At 37.1% G+C, this 14,626-nt stretch overlaps 1 protein-coding gene across 2 annotated transcripts; it reads left to right on the forward strand.

Moving 5' to 3' along the window:
* The first annotated feature begins 230 nt into the window (after nucleotides 1-230).
* Nucleotides 231-11,950, forward strand: LOC148842498 (nuclear poly(A) polymerase 4-like). 2 transcript variants are annotated; one of them, XM_088957948.1, is made up of 13 exons: nucleotides 231-1,207; nucleotides 1,295-1,372; nucleotides 3,029-3,136; nucleotides 5,759-5,821; nucleotides 5,924-6,085; nucleotides 8,666-8,779; nucleotides 8,864-8,926; nucleotides 9,015-9,344; nucleotides 9,428-9,592; nucleotides 9,733-10,773; nucleotides 10,875-10,970; nucleotides 11,138-11,217; nucleotides 11,331-11,950. In XM_088957948.1, exons 1-13 carry the CDS (start codon nucleotides 1,079-1,081, stop codon nucleotides 11,353-11,355), a joined length of 2,454 nt encoding a protein of 817 aa, XP_088814074.1. In that variant the 5' UTR covers nucleotides 231-1,078; the 3' UTR covers nucleotides 11,356-11,950. The 2 variants fall into 2 exon arrangements, 1 of the variants encoding a protein (XP_088814074.1); XR_016103291.1 differs by having other exon boundaries at nucleotides 10,875-11,217; nucleotides 11,331-11,400.
* Nucleotides 11,951-14,626: the final 2,676 nt, after the last annotated feature.

The raw sequence follows: 14,626 nt of genomic DNA on the forward strand, positions 1-14,626 counted from the left end.
ACATTAAATCTTCGTACCAAACACTACCCTAAGGTGATGTGCTCAAATCACTTTCGTTCTGGTGAAAACAAAATAAAGGAAATAATTGGCAATGAAATTTGACTTTCCAAAACCAGAGGGTCCACAACTCAATCCCACTCACACACCAACACCAACTCCTATCTGCCATCTCCCCTCCCACGCCTTGATTAAAATAACGCTTTTTTCTTTTTTTTTTTTGTTTTTAATTTGAAAGAAAAATCATCGAAACTGCTCCGAAAAGAATCCAAAACCAGCTTCCCTGTCCGGATAAACGCGTGAGCGTGACCCCCCTCACCACCCCCCACCCCAACGCCTGACTATTGCCGACTTCTCTTTCTCTCTCTTACTAATTTCCCTGTAAACCCACCGACCAGAAACCCGCGAAACCGCTTTCGTCTCTGGTTTTAGGGTTTCTACGCCCTCTCTTTGGATCCATTTTCCTGGTATTGAGGCGTTCGTCATCTAGGGTTTCTTTCAATGTTTTAGATTAGGTCTTTCTATCTATCTCTCAGGCTTGTCAAAAAGATAAGAAATCTGTCCTCTCACTCACTCCACCGAGTCTTAGGTTTTTTTTTTTTTTTTTCTTTTCCTTTTTCTGCATCAATCATCACTTCTGGGAAGTCTTTCTGTGCGTGCGACATTTTCTTTTATATTGGGTCGTGATGGCTGTTTCTTCTTGATCCCAAAGGAACGATTTAATTTTTTTTTTTTTTTTAATTTTTTCTTGGTTTTAGGGTTTCGATCTTTCAAGCTTGGCTTAAGTTCTTCAGGAAAGGCTTTTTCTTGATGGGTTTTTGGTTTCCTTCTTTACTTTCGTCTTCTATTGGTGTTCCGACCTCATCGATCTGATCCAAATACTGTCTTTTACGTGAAATTGCTTGCTCTTTCTCACACTTTTGTTTCGATCTCTTCCTTCCTTCCGTGTCTGGAAACCGGGGCAGTTCTTTTTTCTTTTTTCCTTTTTCTTCCTTGGGATTTTAGTACCATTTTCCCTGTTTTCTTTCGAGCAGTTTTGTTCTTTTGATCAGCATCTCTATAGTGTTTCTTTGATATTGAGATGGTGAATTCCGAGGGTTTGAGTGGTTCTCCGCCCCCACAAGCGGTAAGGCAGTATGGGGTGACGAAACCGATCTCTGTTGCTGGGCCAACGGAGGCGGATATCCAGAGAAGCTTGGAATTAGAGAAGGTGTGCATTAGGTTCTTTGTAGAGTGTAAACTATTGCATTCTTTGCCTTTCTGTTCGCATTCTGACACTTTATTGCTTGCCTGCAAGTTCTTGGTTGACGTTGGACTTTATGAGAGCAAGGAAGAAGCTGCTAAGAGGGAAGAAGTTCTTGGTCAGATTGATCAGGTAACCAACTAACTATTTTATTTTATTTGTACAGGCCTGTTAACCTTACGAAAAAGATTGGTCTTTTCTCAATTTAAGAGCCAAACTATCAGGTTTTTACGTTCTTAGGTGCGTAATGTGGAATATAGTTCTTCAACAACTTATTATGGATAAGAAAAAAAGTTCGTTTTCTGAAACAAATGGAAATTGTACCGAACAGTTGGGTGGAGATACGGAATTAATCATTGTGTATAGAATGGTATTTAACAATTTCTGAGATACAGGGCCACTTGTTATTTCCTTATTGTAAAAGATGGCATGCATGCATAGAAGTCATGTAGTGGTAGCTCAGATGTGGAAGCATGTTATGCTGCATTAGCGCTTGGGTTTTGAATAAAAACTAGTATGGTCCTAAACTGCTAATAAATTTGGATGCAGTAGAACTGGTAATAAGAAACACCGTGGTTCCATGAAAGTGAGAAAATGCAACTAATGACTGTCATGGAAAAATGACCATCAGATGTATCCACAGGTTCAACTAACAGTACTAGAGTGAGAGATTTGATAAATTAGAGTAATGATGGTAATGTGAAAACAATCTCTAAACAGTGAGAATTTGGGAAAATGCGGTGTTTCTGTTATGAGATGACAGAAATAACCTAAGTTCTATGTTTCCTCCAGTGTTTTAAAAGCGCAAGGCGGAAGGGCCAACTTACGCCCGAGGTGAGAGGCGCATGTCTTTTTGAAGCAAGGCACAAAAATACAGAAAATTGCCAAAAAAATAAAATAAAGGTCAGAAAATTCAAAGAATTGCCAAAAAAAAAAACATAATATTAATAAGAAGTATGAACTTAAATTTTAAAATTAATGGTTTAAAAACCTATTACCTAAAATTAAAATACATAAATATAACATGTAAAGCATATTCAAATGAAAATTTAAAAATAAAATCAAACATATAAAACATTTTCAAGCATGTAAAGCCCACAATCTCTTTTTTTCCTCAATTGCATTACTTCAAGTAGCTAATGTGATGTAAAACATATTACATTCCTGATTTTATGACTTGCCTTTGTGCTATGCCCCTTGAGGCAAGACCAAGCAAGTCCATGTTCAGGTCTTAAATTCTTAATTCTCACACAAAAAATAACGATTTTATAATTTTAATTGCCTTTTAAGAAGATATCTTATTGCTAATGTTTTTTAGCTATAACCTATAAAGGGTAGTAATTTTATACTCTTTGGGGTCCTTGTCAGTTGGGACCTATTTTCTCTGGTTTGCTGGGCACTTCTTCAGCTAATGTTCTGTTTTTCTGTTGAAGGAAGAAATTTTGTTTTGTTTAGTCAGGTGGAAAAACTGGAAGTGGATAAAGGGCCAAAAAATATGAGAAAAATGTTAGGTGAATTAATCAAAAGGGATAAAAACAGTTTACTTGTTAGAATATTTATTTTTTCATTAATAAAAGGCAGAAAATGGTAAAATGTTATAAATATGACATGGGCAAAGGTTTTGAATGCAAAATTTTTCTCACAGTGCCTAACATATTATTCTCTCTCCTTTTAGCATTTTTTATTCACTTTTGCATAATTTTTAGTGATATATTGTTCTTCTTGTAATCTATTGTAGCTTATTTATTTATTTATTTTTTTTTGTGATGGTTCCCCCCTGCGTTTTAGATTGTAAAAGGTTGGGTGAAGCAATTAACTCGCCAGAGGGGCTATACAGAACAAATGGTGGAAGAGGCAAATGCTGTCATATTTACTTTTGGGTCTTATCGATTAGGGGTAAGAATGAGATTTATATATGTTTTACGTAGAAACATCTAAAATGCACTGTCAATGGTTCATATAAACCTCATGTTTCAAAAGTGGAACTGCACACCCGTGATATTCACACTGTGTTGTTGGGGATTGTTAGTTCTGAACTTTTTTTTTGTTTAATTCTTATATCTTAAGTTTTGCGTTTCTTGTGATTTTTCAGTTGTATATCTTGTATCATTGTTAGACAACATATTTGTTCTAAAATTTCAGTTTGAAGCCATCATTCTGAGAAGAAATCAGCTATTATTTAGGTAGTCAATTTATCCTTTGTTTCCTGATTTTGACCTTTACTTAACCCTTGAAAGCTGAGTTCTTAATGAAAAAAGAGATGGAGAAACTGAGAGATAGATAGTGTAGATGTATTTTTGAATTTAGATGGGGGGATTTGCATACTCTCATTGGATGGTTTTCAGTTTGACAGAGTGTGCAGGTGAGTCTGCCAGCTTGTTCTCTTGGCATTGCCAAATGACTGATTCATTTGAAAGTGAGAAGTTGAAATTGGAAGAAAACTCCTCTTTTATGACAAGTATCAGTAGCTTTAATATGTTATGAATGTCATATAATGTACTTTTAGTGCTTTTCACTTTTGCAGGTCACTAGTCATCCACTCGGTTCCATATAATGTATTTATTGCTAATTTGTTATCTTAACAAGTTGGGCTGAGAATCTTTATGTTGGTGATGGTGATGTAACAAGTTTGTAGTATTACACTATTATGTAATAAAATTGAATTCAACACATCTTTATATTCTTAACATTTTACTCTTATTTTTGTAGTAGAAAAAGGTTCCCCGGTTGGGCCAAATCGGGAACTTCCCTACATGACCTGCAATGTTTTCCCCTTGCTGAGGGATGATGCGGTAAACCTGAGCTGTTAAACCAAATGGGATGCCATCTTTCCTAAGAAATGATGATTTGGAATGCATGTTTAAATAAAAAGGCCTTCATTACCCACCCTTGGCGTTTAGCTTTTGAAATTAATTGAATCATGCATTGCTCATTTATTTGTGTTTTGATGATGAAACATGTTAGCGTTAAACCATACTAAGAAACCACAAACCCCACTTATAAAAATGTTTTATTGTATGCCTATCTTCAGTGAACTGATTGTCAGTTGCAATGGCACTAGTTTGTTTGATTCCAAATTTGAAAACCTATAAAATGCTATAGGTTTGCTGAATTGTTGCATAAAACTGTAACTAAGATTGATATTCATAATTAAACTGTATCTAAGAGTGATAAGGAAGTTACATTTTAAGTATTCTAAGTAGTTTGATTTATCTTCAAACTTATAATACTCTAAATAGTTTTGACTTATCTTCTAACATATAATAGCTCTGGTCAATCTGGTGTTTTGGTGGGGGGGGGTTTAAGAGATCATGATGTTGAATTTTTGATGAGCTATTCTGGTCCAGCGGAGCTAATTCATTAAGAGATGAGCTCTTAGCAAATCTACGAGAGCAAAAAACTGACCTGTGGAAGAGGATGGTATGGTTTTTTTGTTTATAGCAAGGGTCATTGTCCCTTTTTTTTTATTTTTTTATTTTTTAAATCTGGTTCAGAGGCGTCGGTTTAAGGCCTGTCTGCCCTTTGAACCATGATCTGATCCAAAACACTCCCTGTAGGGGCATATCGGGAAGCCCCCGATACAACGCGTATCGGCCAATATGGTCCGATACGTATTGAAATTTTAAACGTTGGTTTAAAGTGACTGCAAAGTGGTTCTAGGTTGGCCCCATTCTACTTCTGAGGGCGTTGGGAGTATATTTCCTCTAAGAGAAGCATAAATTTTAGTTGCCAATCTAAACTGCTTGTTCTAATGGATATCCAGGTCTGCCAACAGTTCAGCAGATATCGTAACAAAATTAGGGACCAATAAACCTGATTTAGACTGGGGATTGTTAGGCCCAGCCGCCCAGGTGCCATTATGCAACCGTTGTGCCTTGGTCTTTTTGAGTTTGTATGTCATCCTTTGGCTCTTTGTAACCTCTCAGTCCTTTGCTCCTACTTCCTAGGACTGTTGGAAGATGAGATCTTTTTATTTGAAAAGCTGTCGGAAGATGAGATGTTGTTACCATTATTAATCATTCAACAAACTTTCTGTTATTGGTAAAAAAGAGATGGTGCTGACTTCTCCTATATAAGTGTTTGAGGGCAAGAAGAGAAACTGGGGAAGTTAGCTGGGGTGGCAATTTTGATATTGCAGTGGTATTGGAGAAAGACAACCCCAAAAGAATAGGGCACAATTGGGGACAAAGATTTTGTCTCAGCAGTGGTTTTCTTTCTATGTTTTCTTTTATTTTTGTGTAATCTTTTAGTATTTTGGTGTTTATGTTTTCCTTGTCATACATATATGATAATGTATTCTGTTTTTATATACAAGCAAAATTTTCTTCCGTTTCTTTGTTTTTCATTGTAGGATAACAAAGTTCATATTGACTCAGTCGTGCTTCTGTCTCTAGGCACTCAGTTGCTTCACTGCCAAAAACTGCCATAGTATTTAACACTGTTATTTTCTTACATTGATGTTCTTTCTTGTGCTTAACTTGTGTATTCATGAATATGTTCTTTCTACCATGATGATAGGTACATGGTCCTGGGGCTGACATAGACACACTGTGTGTAGGACCATCTTATGTCAATCGAGAGGTCAGTCATAAACTTATTGATCTTTAGTTTGTTTGTTTTGTTGAATCCTGGCATTGTTTTGGGTGATTTGAAATGCACTAAATGTTGTATTGCTTATTTCAGGAAGATTTCTTCATTATTTTGCATGGTATCCTGGCTGGAATGGAAGAAGTAACTGAACTGCAACCGGTTCCGGATGCCCATGTCCCTGTAATGAAATTCAAATTCCGAGGAATTTCAATCGATCTTCTTTATGCAAGTATCTCTTGTCTGGTTGTTCCAGAAGTAAGTCTGAACTAGTCTATCTGTATGCTTATGTTGTTTCTTCTTCTTTTTTTTTTTGTTAATTGTTGTTTCTTTTTTCTTTCTTTTCCATGTTTTCCTTCCTGGTTCTGTATAAAGTATCTTACGTCTTTGAAATTCATTAATAATTTTTGAATTGTAATGGTCTTTGGGAGCTTGAAGATGGTGTTTCAGTTCCATAGTTGGGTTTGGAGAAAAATGTGACATAACATTGGAGGAAGGCCTGCATTGTCTCCCTTTAGAAAGCTAAATCAAGTTACTTATAGTTTGAGTTCCCTTTAGAATGTGAAATCAAGTTCCTGGTTTTGGTGCAAGTCATAAAAGTTAGATTTGATTATAGTGTCAATTTTTAACTTCACCATTTACTTGCACATGCACACATGCATAGCACGTCCCCTTGCACTAGTGTGTGTATGCAAATCTGTAATAATCTATTATTGTTCACTGTTTATTTTTATTTTAACAAAGCTTTAGGTACCTATTCATAATGGCTGAATAGGCTGGACTGAATTGCCTATCAGTTTATCTTTTGGTGAATAATCCATAAAATAGGGTTCTAGCTTCTTAATTGCTGAATGGCATGTTTTGGTTGCTACTTACCTACCCTCTGAATATTTCTTTATATGACCATTTTAGCCACTAAAATGCAAACTGATAAGCTATTAATTTCAATTGATTTTGCATTCATGAAGCAGTGCCTAGTAATTTTAAAATTCTTAGCCATCTTTTGTTCTAATAGCCTTCTAGACCAGGGGAGGTATAGGTTCTCCATATTGCATGAATTCAGAAGAAAGTGAAGAAAAAGAAAGGTTCAGAAAGAAAAAAAACAGAGATGTCCCTCTCTATTTTCATCCATGTTTTGCTTTCTTTTAGTGACTGGTTTTATCTGTATTATCTTGAGCCAGTCTGTTATGCATCACTTCAATGTGTAGCGACATGCCTATTGCATGCAATACTTCTTTTTTTTTTTGCATTTGGATGCTCATAGTTATTTGGTATGGGGCATGCTTAGTATCCACTAAAATGTGTGATGTCTCTTTTTGCAATTGGAATCTGTTATCTGCAGTCTGATTATAACTTTACCTCACCTTGCATTCCTCAATTTCACTGATGCCAATTTTGTGTCCTGGAATAGTTTGTCGTTATTAAGAGCATATCTAATAATTTATTTACATCTTGGTGAGTTTTTCAGTTTCTTTGATGCATTTGTTCTTGAGAGTAAATTTTGTCTTCCCTTGATCTTTGTGTTTCTTGTGTTTATTCATCATTTTGGATTGGCTATTTCTTTAGAAAGAAAGCATGTAATAATTATACAGTATAAAGAGAACTGTGTCATGGCTCTATCTATTCCTTTTAGCGTGCTTGAATTCTCTACTGAGCTTGTTTTCTTGCGTTTCTTGTTGGTTATGTTGGATTTAGAATTTGCCTGAAGAGAACTGTGTCATGGTTCTATCTATTCCTTTTAGCGTGCTTGAATTCTCTACTGAGCTTGTTTTCTTGCGTTTCTTGTTCGTTATGTTGGATTTAGAATTTGCCTGATGGTTTATTCATCATGGTACTCAAGGTTCAAGGTATTGATACGTATTGGCCTGTATCGTATCAGAGCCTTCCTGATATGCCCCTACAGGGGGTGTTTTGGGTCAGCAAGTGGTTCAGAGGGTAGCCCAGCCTTAAACCAGCCCCTCTGAACCAGATTCGAAAAAAATAAAAAAAAGTACTGATACAGGCCTATACACCCTACCGGCGTATCACCTTGTATCGATACTTTGAACCTTGATGGTAATTACTTCTGCCCATTTTCACATTTCTTGTACTCATTCTTTTTTCTCTCTAATATATTTTATTTTATCTTTTAAGAAAAAAGGTTAGGTTGCTAAAATAACCTAATGTGAATTATGAGGTGCTTGGCACAACTTCTTTTGTAATATAACACCTATTCTTTATCATATATTAATAAAATTATTACAAGTTAAACAATATAAACATCTCTGCATTCTAATTATCTTGTCAGACTTGTTGAGTTCTTGAGTAAACTGTAAAATGGCAGGTGTAGTTTCTTTTTGAACTTCAGTTGAGGGGTATTCTTGTCATTTTTGTAAGTAATGATTAAGATTATGGGAGCACAGGATGAGCACTTTTATGAACAACTAATCAGTGATAATCTGATCACTTGTTAATAATTGCAGAATTTCAGAATAAGTAGGCCTACCAAAAGTGAACAAAATAAACTAAATGAGGGGTAACCACTTAAGTAATTAGTTTTAGACAGCTAATCAAGAACAAGAGTGACTAATCAGTGATAATCTGATCACTTGTTAATAATTGCAGAATTTCATAATAAGTGGGCCTATCAAAAGTATAACAAAATAAACTAAATGAGGGATAACCACTTAACCAATTAGTTTTAGACAAGCGGCAATGTTTCAGACTTCCAAATGTCACCCCAGTATGTTTAGATGTGGGTGACATGCCGTGATAAACTGGAATTGATTTGTGGACATATTTGATTCACAGGTTAGATAGATGATGTACAGTTTTTTGTTGAACTAACTGTTTGTACAGGACTTGGACATCTCACACAGATCAGTGTTATACAATGTTGATGAACCAACTGTCCGAAGCCTCAATGGCTGCAGGGTGGCAGACCAGATTCTACGCCTTGTTCCAAATATTGAGGTGAAAATTTCGGCTGTTTGTCCATGGAATCTAATTTGCAGGCACTCTATTCCTTATCTAACTGCCTTCTTTTCTAATCTGTAGCATTTTCATACCACACTAAGATGTTTAAAATTGTGGGCTAAAAGGCGTGGGGTTTATTCAAATGTGAGTGACTTTGTTTCAGATTTTCTTGTTATCAATATATCAGTTTATGAATTATGATTTATTGTTCATTATTGTCTGCAACCTTCAGGTCACTGGATTTCTTGGTGGTGTGAACTGGGCTCTTTTAGTTGCTCGCGTTTGCCAGCTCTATCCTAATGCAATTCCTAGTATGCTGGTTTCCCGTTTTTTCAGGGTTTATACCCAATGGCGTTGGCCAAATCCTGTGATGCTGTGCCCAATAGAGGAGGATGAACTTGGGTTTCCTGTGTGGGATCCTCGTAAAAATCCTCGTGATCGTACTCATCATATGCCAATTATTACACCTGCATACCCTTGCATGAACTCTAGCTATAATGTCTCAACAAGTACCCTCCGAGTTATGATGGAGCAATTTCAGACTGGTAACAAGATCTGTGAGGTAAGAAAATAATTAGTTTGGTGCATTCTAGTTGTGCAAACAGTTTGTTCATACCATTTTCTTGTGGTGCTGTCTGTGTGCAGGAGATTGAGCTAAATAAAGCCCAGTGGAGTGCATTGTTTGAACCATATCTTTTCTTTGAAACATATAAAAACTATCTGCAGGTTGACATAGTTGCAGCTGATGCTGATGATTTGCGTACTTGGAAAGGTTGGGTAGAGTCTCGGCTGAGACAGCTGACTTTAAAGGTATACTATCTTCTGAAACTTTACTGTGAACCAAGGGATTATTATAAATGTTGACCCAGAAGTATCATTAAGAACTTGTTGAAAGAAATGAAGGCTTTTTTCCTCATCTTTGTTCTCCATGTATTTATTTGCACTTGCAGATAGAGCGGGACACATATGGGATGTTGCAGTGTCACCCGTATCCAAATGAGTATGTTGACACTTCCAAACAGTGCTCGCACTGTGCTTTCTTTATGGGGTTGCAAAGGAAACAAGGGGTGAGAGTCCAAGAAGGCCAACAATTTGACATACGTGGGACAGTAGACGAGTTTAGGCATTCAGTAAACATGTACATGTTTTGGAAACCAGGGATGGAGATTTATGTTTCACATGTTCGTAGAAAACAGATTCCTTCATATGTGTTTCCAGATGGGTATAGGCGTCCTCGGCCATCTAGGATATCAAGCCAGTTGGCTGATAAACCATCTCGGGATGATGATGAGACCAGGGCTGGATCAATGGAGAGAGGGCTCAAGAGGAAAAAAGATCCTGAAGATGGTGGTGTAAAGCCAGATAAACGGGCTTCCTTAAGCCCACAAAGGCATGATTCTCTTTCTCCAGAAATTAGAAGCAGATCTGGTGGAGCATCTCAGTCCAGCACTATTGAGTGTCGAGGGGAGTTTCTGACAACAGGAATTCTGGATAAGAATGCTTACCCTGGATCTTCAGACAGAAAGTTGGGGACAAAAAAGGACACTGCACAGGATGATGTGCAGCCAGTCTCAATGGATGATTCGTCTTCGTTTCTGACTGATCATCATCCCACGTGTGAAGAGAACAGTAAACCTGGCATAACATATCAATCCAACTGCGATGGGGTCAGTGGGAATGGATTGGTAGGTGACTCGGAGATTGCTCTTGTTGGTTCTAACAGAAGGCCGCTAGAGAATAAGGATGTGAAGCTCAACATTTTGGACAAACAGGTTTCAGCTATTTCAAGGCAGGAATCGGTTGCCCCTTCCACAGAAGATTTATGTCAAATGGATGGTGAGGCTAATTCTGTATGGAGAAGGCTTACATGGGCAGGGGGTGACGTTGTGGATGAAAGGGAGCTGGTTAGAGTTGAGCAGCAATCACTGGCCACTGAAAATGCTGACGGTGCTGGTTTAGGAGATAATAGCATCGCAAATGCTGCACGTGAGGTTAGTTCCTCTGAGGAAGTCCAAACAGAATCTGTAGCAGGTAGCGGTGAGAGCACTGCTACTGGGGCTTTGAAGGAAGTGACAACTACGGCTCTTTGCAGGTTGATCCATGTGGGGCAGGCTCAGAATCACTTTTGGACAATGGGTGCCTAGACGGGAGTGGGATATTTCAGAATAGTTTGACAGAGGAGCTGGAGGTTTTGGATTCTCTCTCTACTCCAACCATCATTTCTCCATTCGAAAACTTATTCTTATCACAGTTCCCCATAAATCCTCAAGACCTAGCATTTTATAGAAAGCACATAATTTTACCCTGTACTGACGTGTGGACTTTTGATTGCTCCTCTTGCATTTCTGCTTGAAGCCAAATGCTGCACTTGGAATGGTGCTAAAAGCTCGGAGTGGTGTTAATAATTCAGAACCTGTGCCAAAACCGGTGATAAGGCATGTATTCCTGAACTCTATTTTTTTATTTTGGGGGGGAGGGGTGGGAGTGTTTGTACTGTGTTGTCTTTATACTATCCGGTTTTGGTCGTTTGTCTGGTTATTTATGGCAGGTTGAGTTTGACGTCTACAGCTTGAAGAACCGATGCTGAGCTGATCAAAGGTGCTTTAGAAGCATATGGTGGTCAGATGGAAAGCCAGCATGGTAAGTATCGAATTAATTGCTGGCTTTCATTTTCATTTTTCAGGCGTGCATGTGTCTTTTACGGACTGGGAGCTGTTTATTGGTGATCAAAAGAGATGCCAGAGCGAAGCTTAATGGTTACGTGTACAGTCGTAAATGTGTATTATTGTTGGGCTGCTGGAGCTGCGATTGAATAGATCACACTTGGCTCCCTTGGATCTTGGAAGAGGTGTTGGGTGCTTTCAAAACTTCGCAGTCCTATGATTTTTCTTCCGTTTTTCTTGGAGGTCATGGCCATGAGCCCATGATATGGGTTATCAGACTTTTTATGGGAAGTTGCATCTTATTTTTTTTTCTTTCTCTTTGGGAGGGAGAAGGGGGGTTGGGGTGCTTCTGTGAATATATATGATGTGGTGGTAGCAGTAGGTAGCTGAGGAAGGGTCTGGTATTCCGAATGACTATTGCTTCTCTGGGCTGTTGCCCTTTCCAAACTCGATGTAAATTGTAAATTTGGTGCTATTAATACAATACTGGTACCTTTTTCGCCTCGCTCGTTCTGTACATTGTGAAATACAGTTTTGCTATCCTTGTAGAAATCAGAAATCAACAAGTTATTTGAACTTAATCTGTCAACCGCCCGATGTGCATAATTACATTTAAAATGAATGTGGTTGATGTCAAGGGAAAAAAATAGGGGGTAGTGATACTTAAAAAAGGACCGATCTTTTCTTTGTGACCGAGAAGTATCCAATGTTTAAAGACTCGAACACTATGCTCCTTTTCCATTATTCGCTTAATGCCTATTGATGTTTGATTAAATGTGATAGTAGGAGTGCACTTTTCATTGTTCTTGTTGGTATGTCTCTCATAGATAGAACATACAAACCAAGAAATCTTTTCAATTTTGTATTTTGTAATATACTCATATTCGTATCATCCGTAAGGCAAATGACGTGAGATCTTTCTCATAGATAGAAAACATCGTGATCATCCCAAAAGAAAACAGAGGAATATCCATTTAAATGTTAAGATCTTTCTCAATTTATAGCAAACAATTAGTGATTTTTCTCATTTTCTGTTCACTGTACCTAAATTTCTCAAACACCCACGAACTGAGTAAGGGAATAACAATAGAAAATGATGAAAAATCCCTAATAATCAGGAAACGGAGAATCTCTTCAAAAAGTATGGCCATGGATAACTGAAGCCCATCAATATACTGTTTGGACAGAACATGGAATCCCACGTTTCTGATTTTAAACAGCATAACTGGGGTTCCATGTTTTGTCCATTCTCTGTTTGTGTAAGTGCGAGAAAAAACGATGAACGCTCAGAATTTGGATTTTATTAGATAGAGATTGAAGGAAGATGGCAAAAATGATCTCCAAAAATAAGGATAGTTTAGGTTTTAGAAATGTTCGAAAATGCACATGGCATCACTTATCTGAGGGATTGGTAATGGCTGAACTCGAGTGTTGGAATTTGAAAGTACATGATATTTCTCTGTGGCAAGTGAAAGTTCGGGCCCTTAATGGTGTTGTTTGATATCCCTTCCATTTCCTTTAGTTTCTTTCAAACCAAACACAATTTAAGTATTATGACCCCCAAGTACAGTGTGGCTTGTAGTTTCCTATAATTTTCCCTTAAAAATTATCAACACAAGATGCCTTATATAGGGCATCTTGTATTGGTCTTTGAAAGCTAGTAAATCCCTTAAGTGTTTCCATCTTCTAAAACAAAAATAGATTTTAATAACATGTCTTCATTTTTTTTTTTTTTTTGTGATGTTGCGATTTTAAAAACAAATGAAAACAAAAGCATTCATGTTTTTAATGTCAAATATAGCAATTTAGTTTTATATAAAAGTTTGTACATACACAAAAGGCAAATACTGGTATGCATTCCCGTAACCCCCTTATATATTGGTATGCATTCCCCGTAATAACACGGTGTCCGATGATATTTGTGGTTGAGGTTTCTCACTTCTCCTATGAATGACAGTGATTTCCACATGATACCATGCAAAATAAACATCTTCCATAGATATGTGGTTGGTTATTTGGTTCTTTTTTTTTTTTTTTTTTTTTTGTTTTTTTAGGTATCATGCCTTTTCTGTATCATAGTTGGACTCATTGGGAGGGGGTAAAATTTGAATAGCTGGCAGATCAGAAATTGGAATCATTCATTTCAGAAATGGGAAGGAAAACACAGTTTAGTGTCATTTAGTAAAAAGAACTTGAGAAAGGGAAAAGAAGAAGCTATGTGCATTTAATTTAAAGGTAGTGAATATATGGGACATATCTGATAGGAGTCAATTTGAGAGGTCGGTGTGCTAATGGAGTTCTATAGAGAATCGATAAAGAAGCCATGAAAGAGGCATGTGTGAAGGAGATTGGCTCCCCTTTGGCAGAGACATGTCATGCCAATTTGAGAAAATTGGGCAAGTATGGGTGAAATATCTCTCAATTGTTCTCGTGGCGTATCCTATGCATGTTGCTTCTGAGGAAGACAAGAGCCCCGTTTCGTGGAAAAGGTGCCTTTGTTTTGCTCCTCTTCTTCCATTTTTCTACACACCATGATGAGGATTGGGCGATAGTGCTCTTGGTGTTTGAATATTGCATTTACTCTCAGATTATATGTATTGGTTTTTTACTTTTTAGTGCCATCTCTCTCTCTCAAGTATTTTATATTCCACTAGTTTTTAGGACAAAGCTCCCCAACAGCCACTAAAGCCCAGAGGTGCACCTTGGGCGAATTTGATGATCTTGTAACCAGTGTTATTAATCCACACTGAGACTTCGGTAGATCCATCACCTGATCAAAATTATGGATTTGTTTCACAAAAACACATTGGCTTGGTCAATGAGCTGCTGTTGATCAACATTAAGACCATATCCATGAATTCTGTTTCCCTATTCCCTTCTGTTTAAGTCATGTTAAGATCATATCCTTTGTTGAATTATGGGAGCTTAAATCATTTTTAACCACTACTTAAACCTATGTTCTTTTTTGTCTATCCCTAATCCTTTTAGCCCCCTTCCACTTGCAGCATGTATTGTCAAAAATATAATTACAATCATGTATCTTTATAATTTATATACTATTATCTAATTACAATATCATGGATTAATTAACCTGGATTAAACACTGTCCTATAACAGCTAATAATCAACCTGTAAGCTGTAACAACACGATACGAATCTAGCTAATAGGTTAAAAGGAGAT

The sequence above is a fragment of the Nelumbo lutea genome, chromosome 8 (genome assembly GCF_056320005.1).
Source record: "Nelumbo lutea isolate HS-2025 chromosome 8, American lotus-T2T, whole genome shotgun sequence".
Taxonomy (NCBI): Eukaryota; Viridiplantae; Streptophyta; class Magnoliopsida; order Proteales; family Nelumbonaceae; genus Nelumbo; species Nelumbo lutea.

Bases quoted from the DNA above. Each gene is read 5' to 3' on its own strand.
- LOC148842498 (XM_088957948.1), top strand. From the start codon at position 1,079: ATGGTGAATTCCGAGGGTTTGAGTGGTTCTCCGCCCCCACAAGCGGTA. The intron at 8,927-9,014 runs GTGAGTGACTTT...TGCAACCTTCAG, and splicing joins GGCGTGGGGTTTATTCAAAT to GTCACTGGATTTCTTGGTGG. The intron at 10,971-11,137 runs GTTTTGGATTCT...TTCTGCTTGAAG, and splicing joins GTTTGACAGAGGAGCTGGAG to CCAAATGCTGCACTTGGAAT.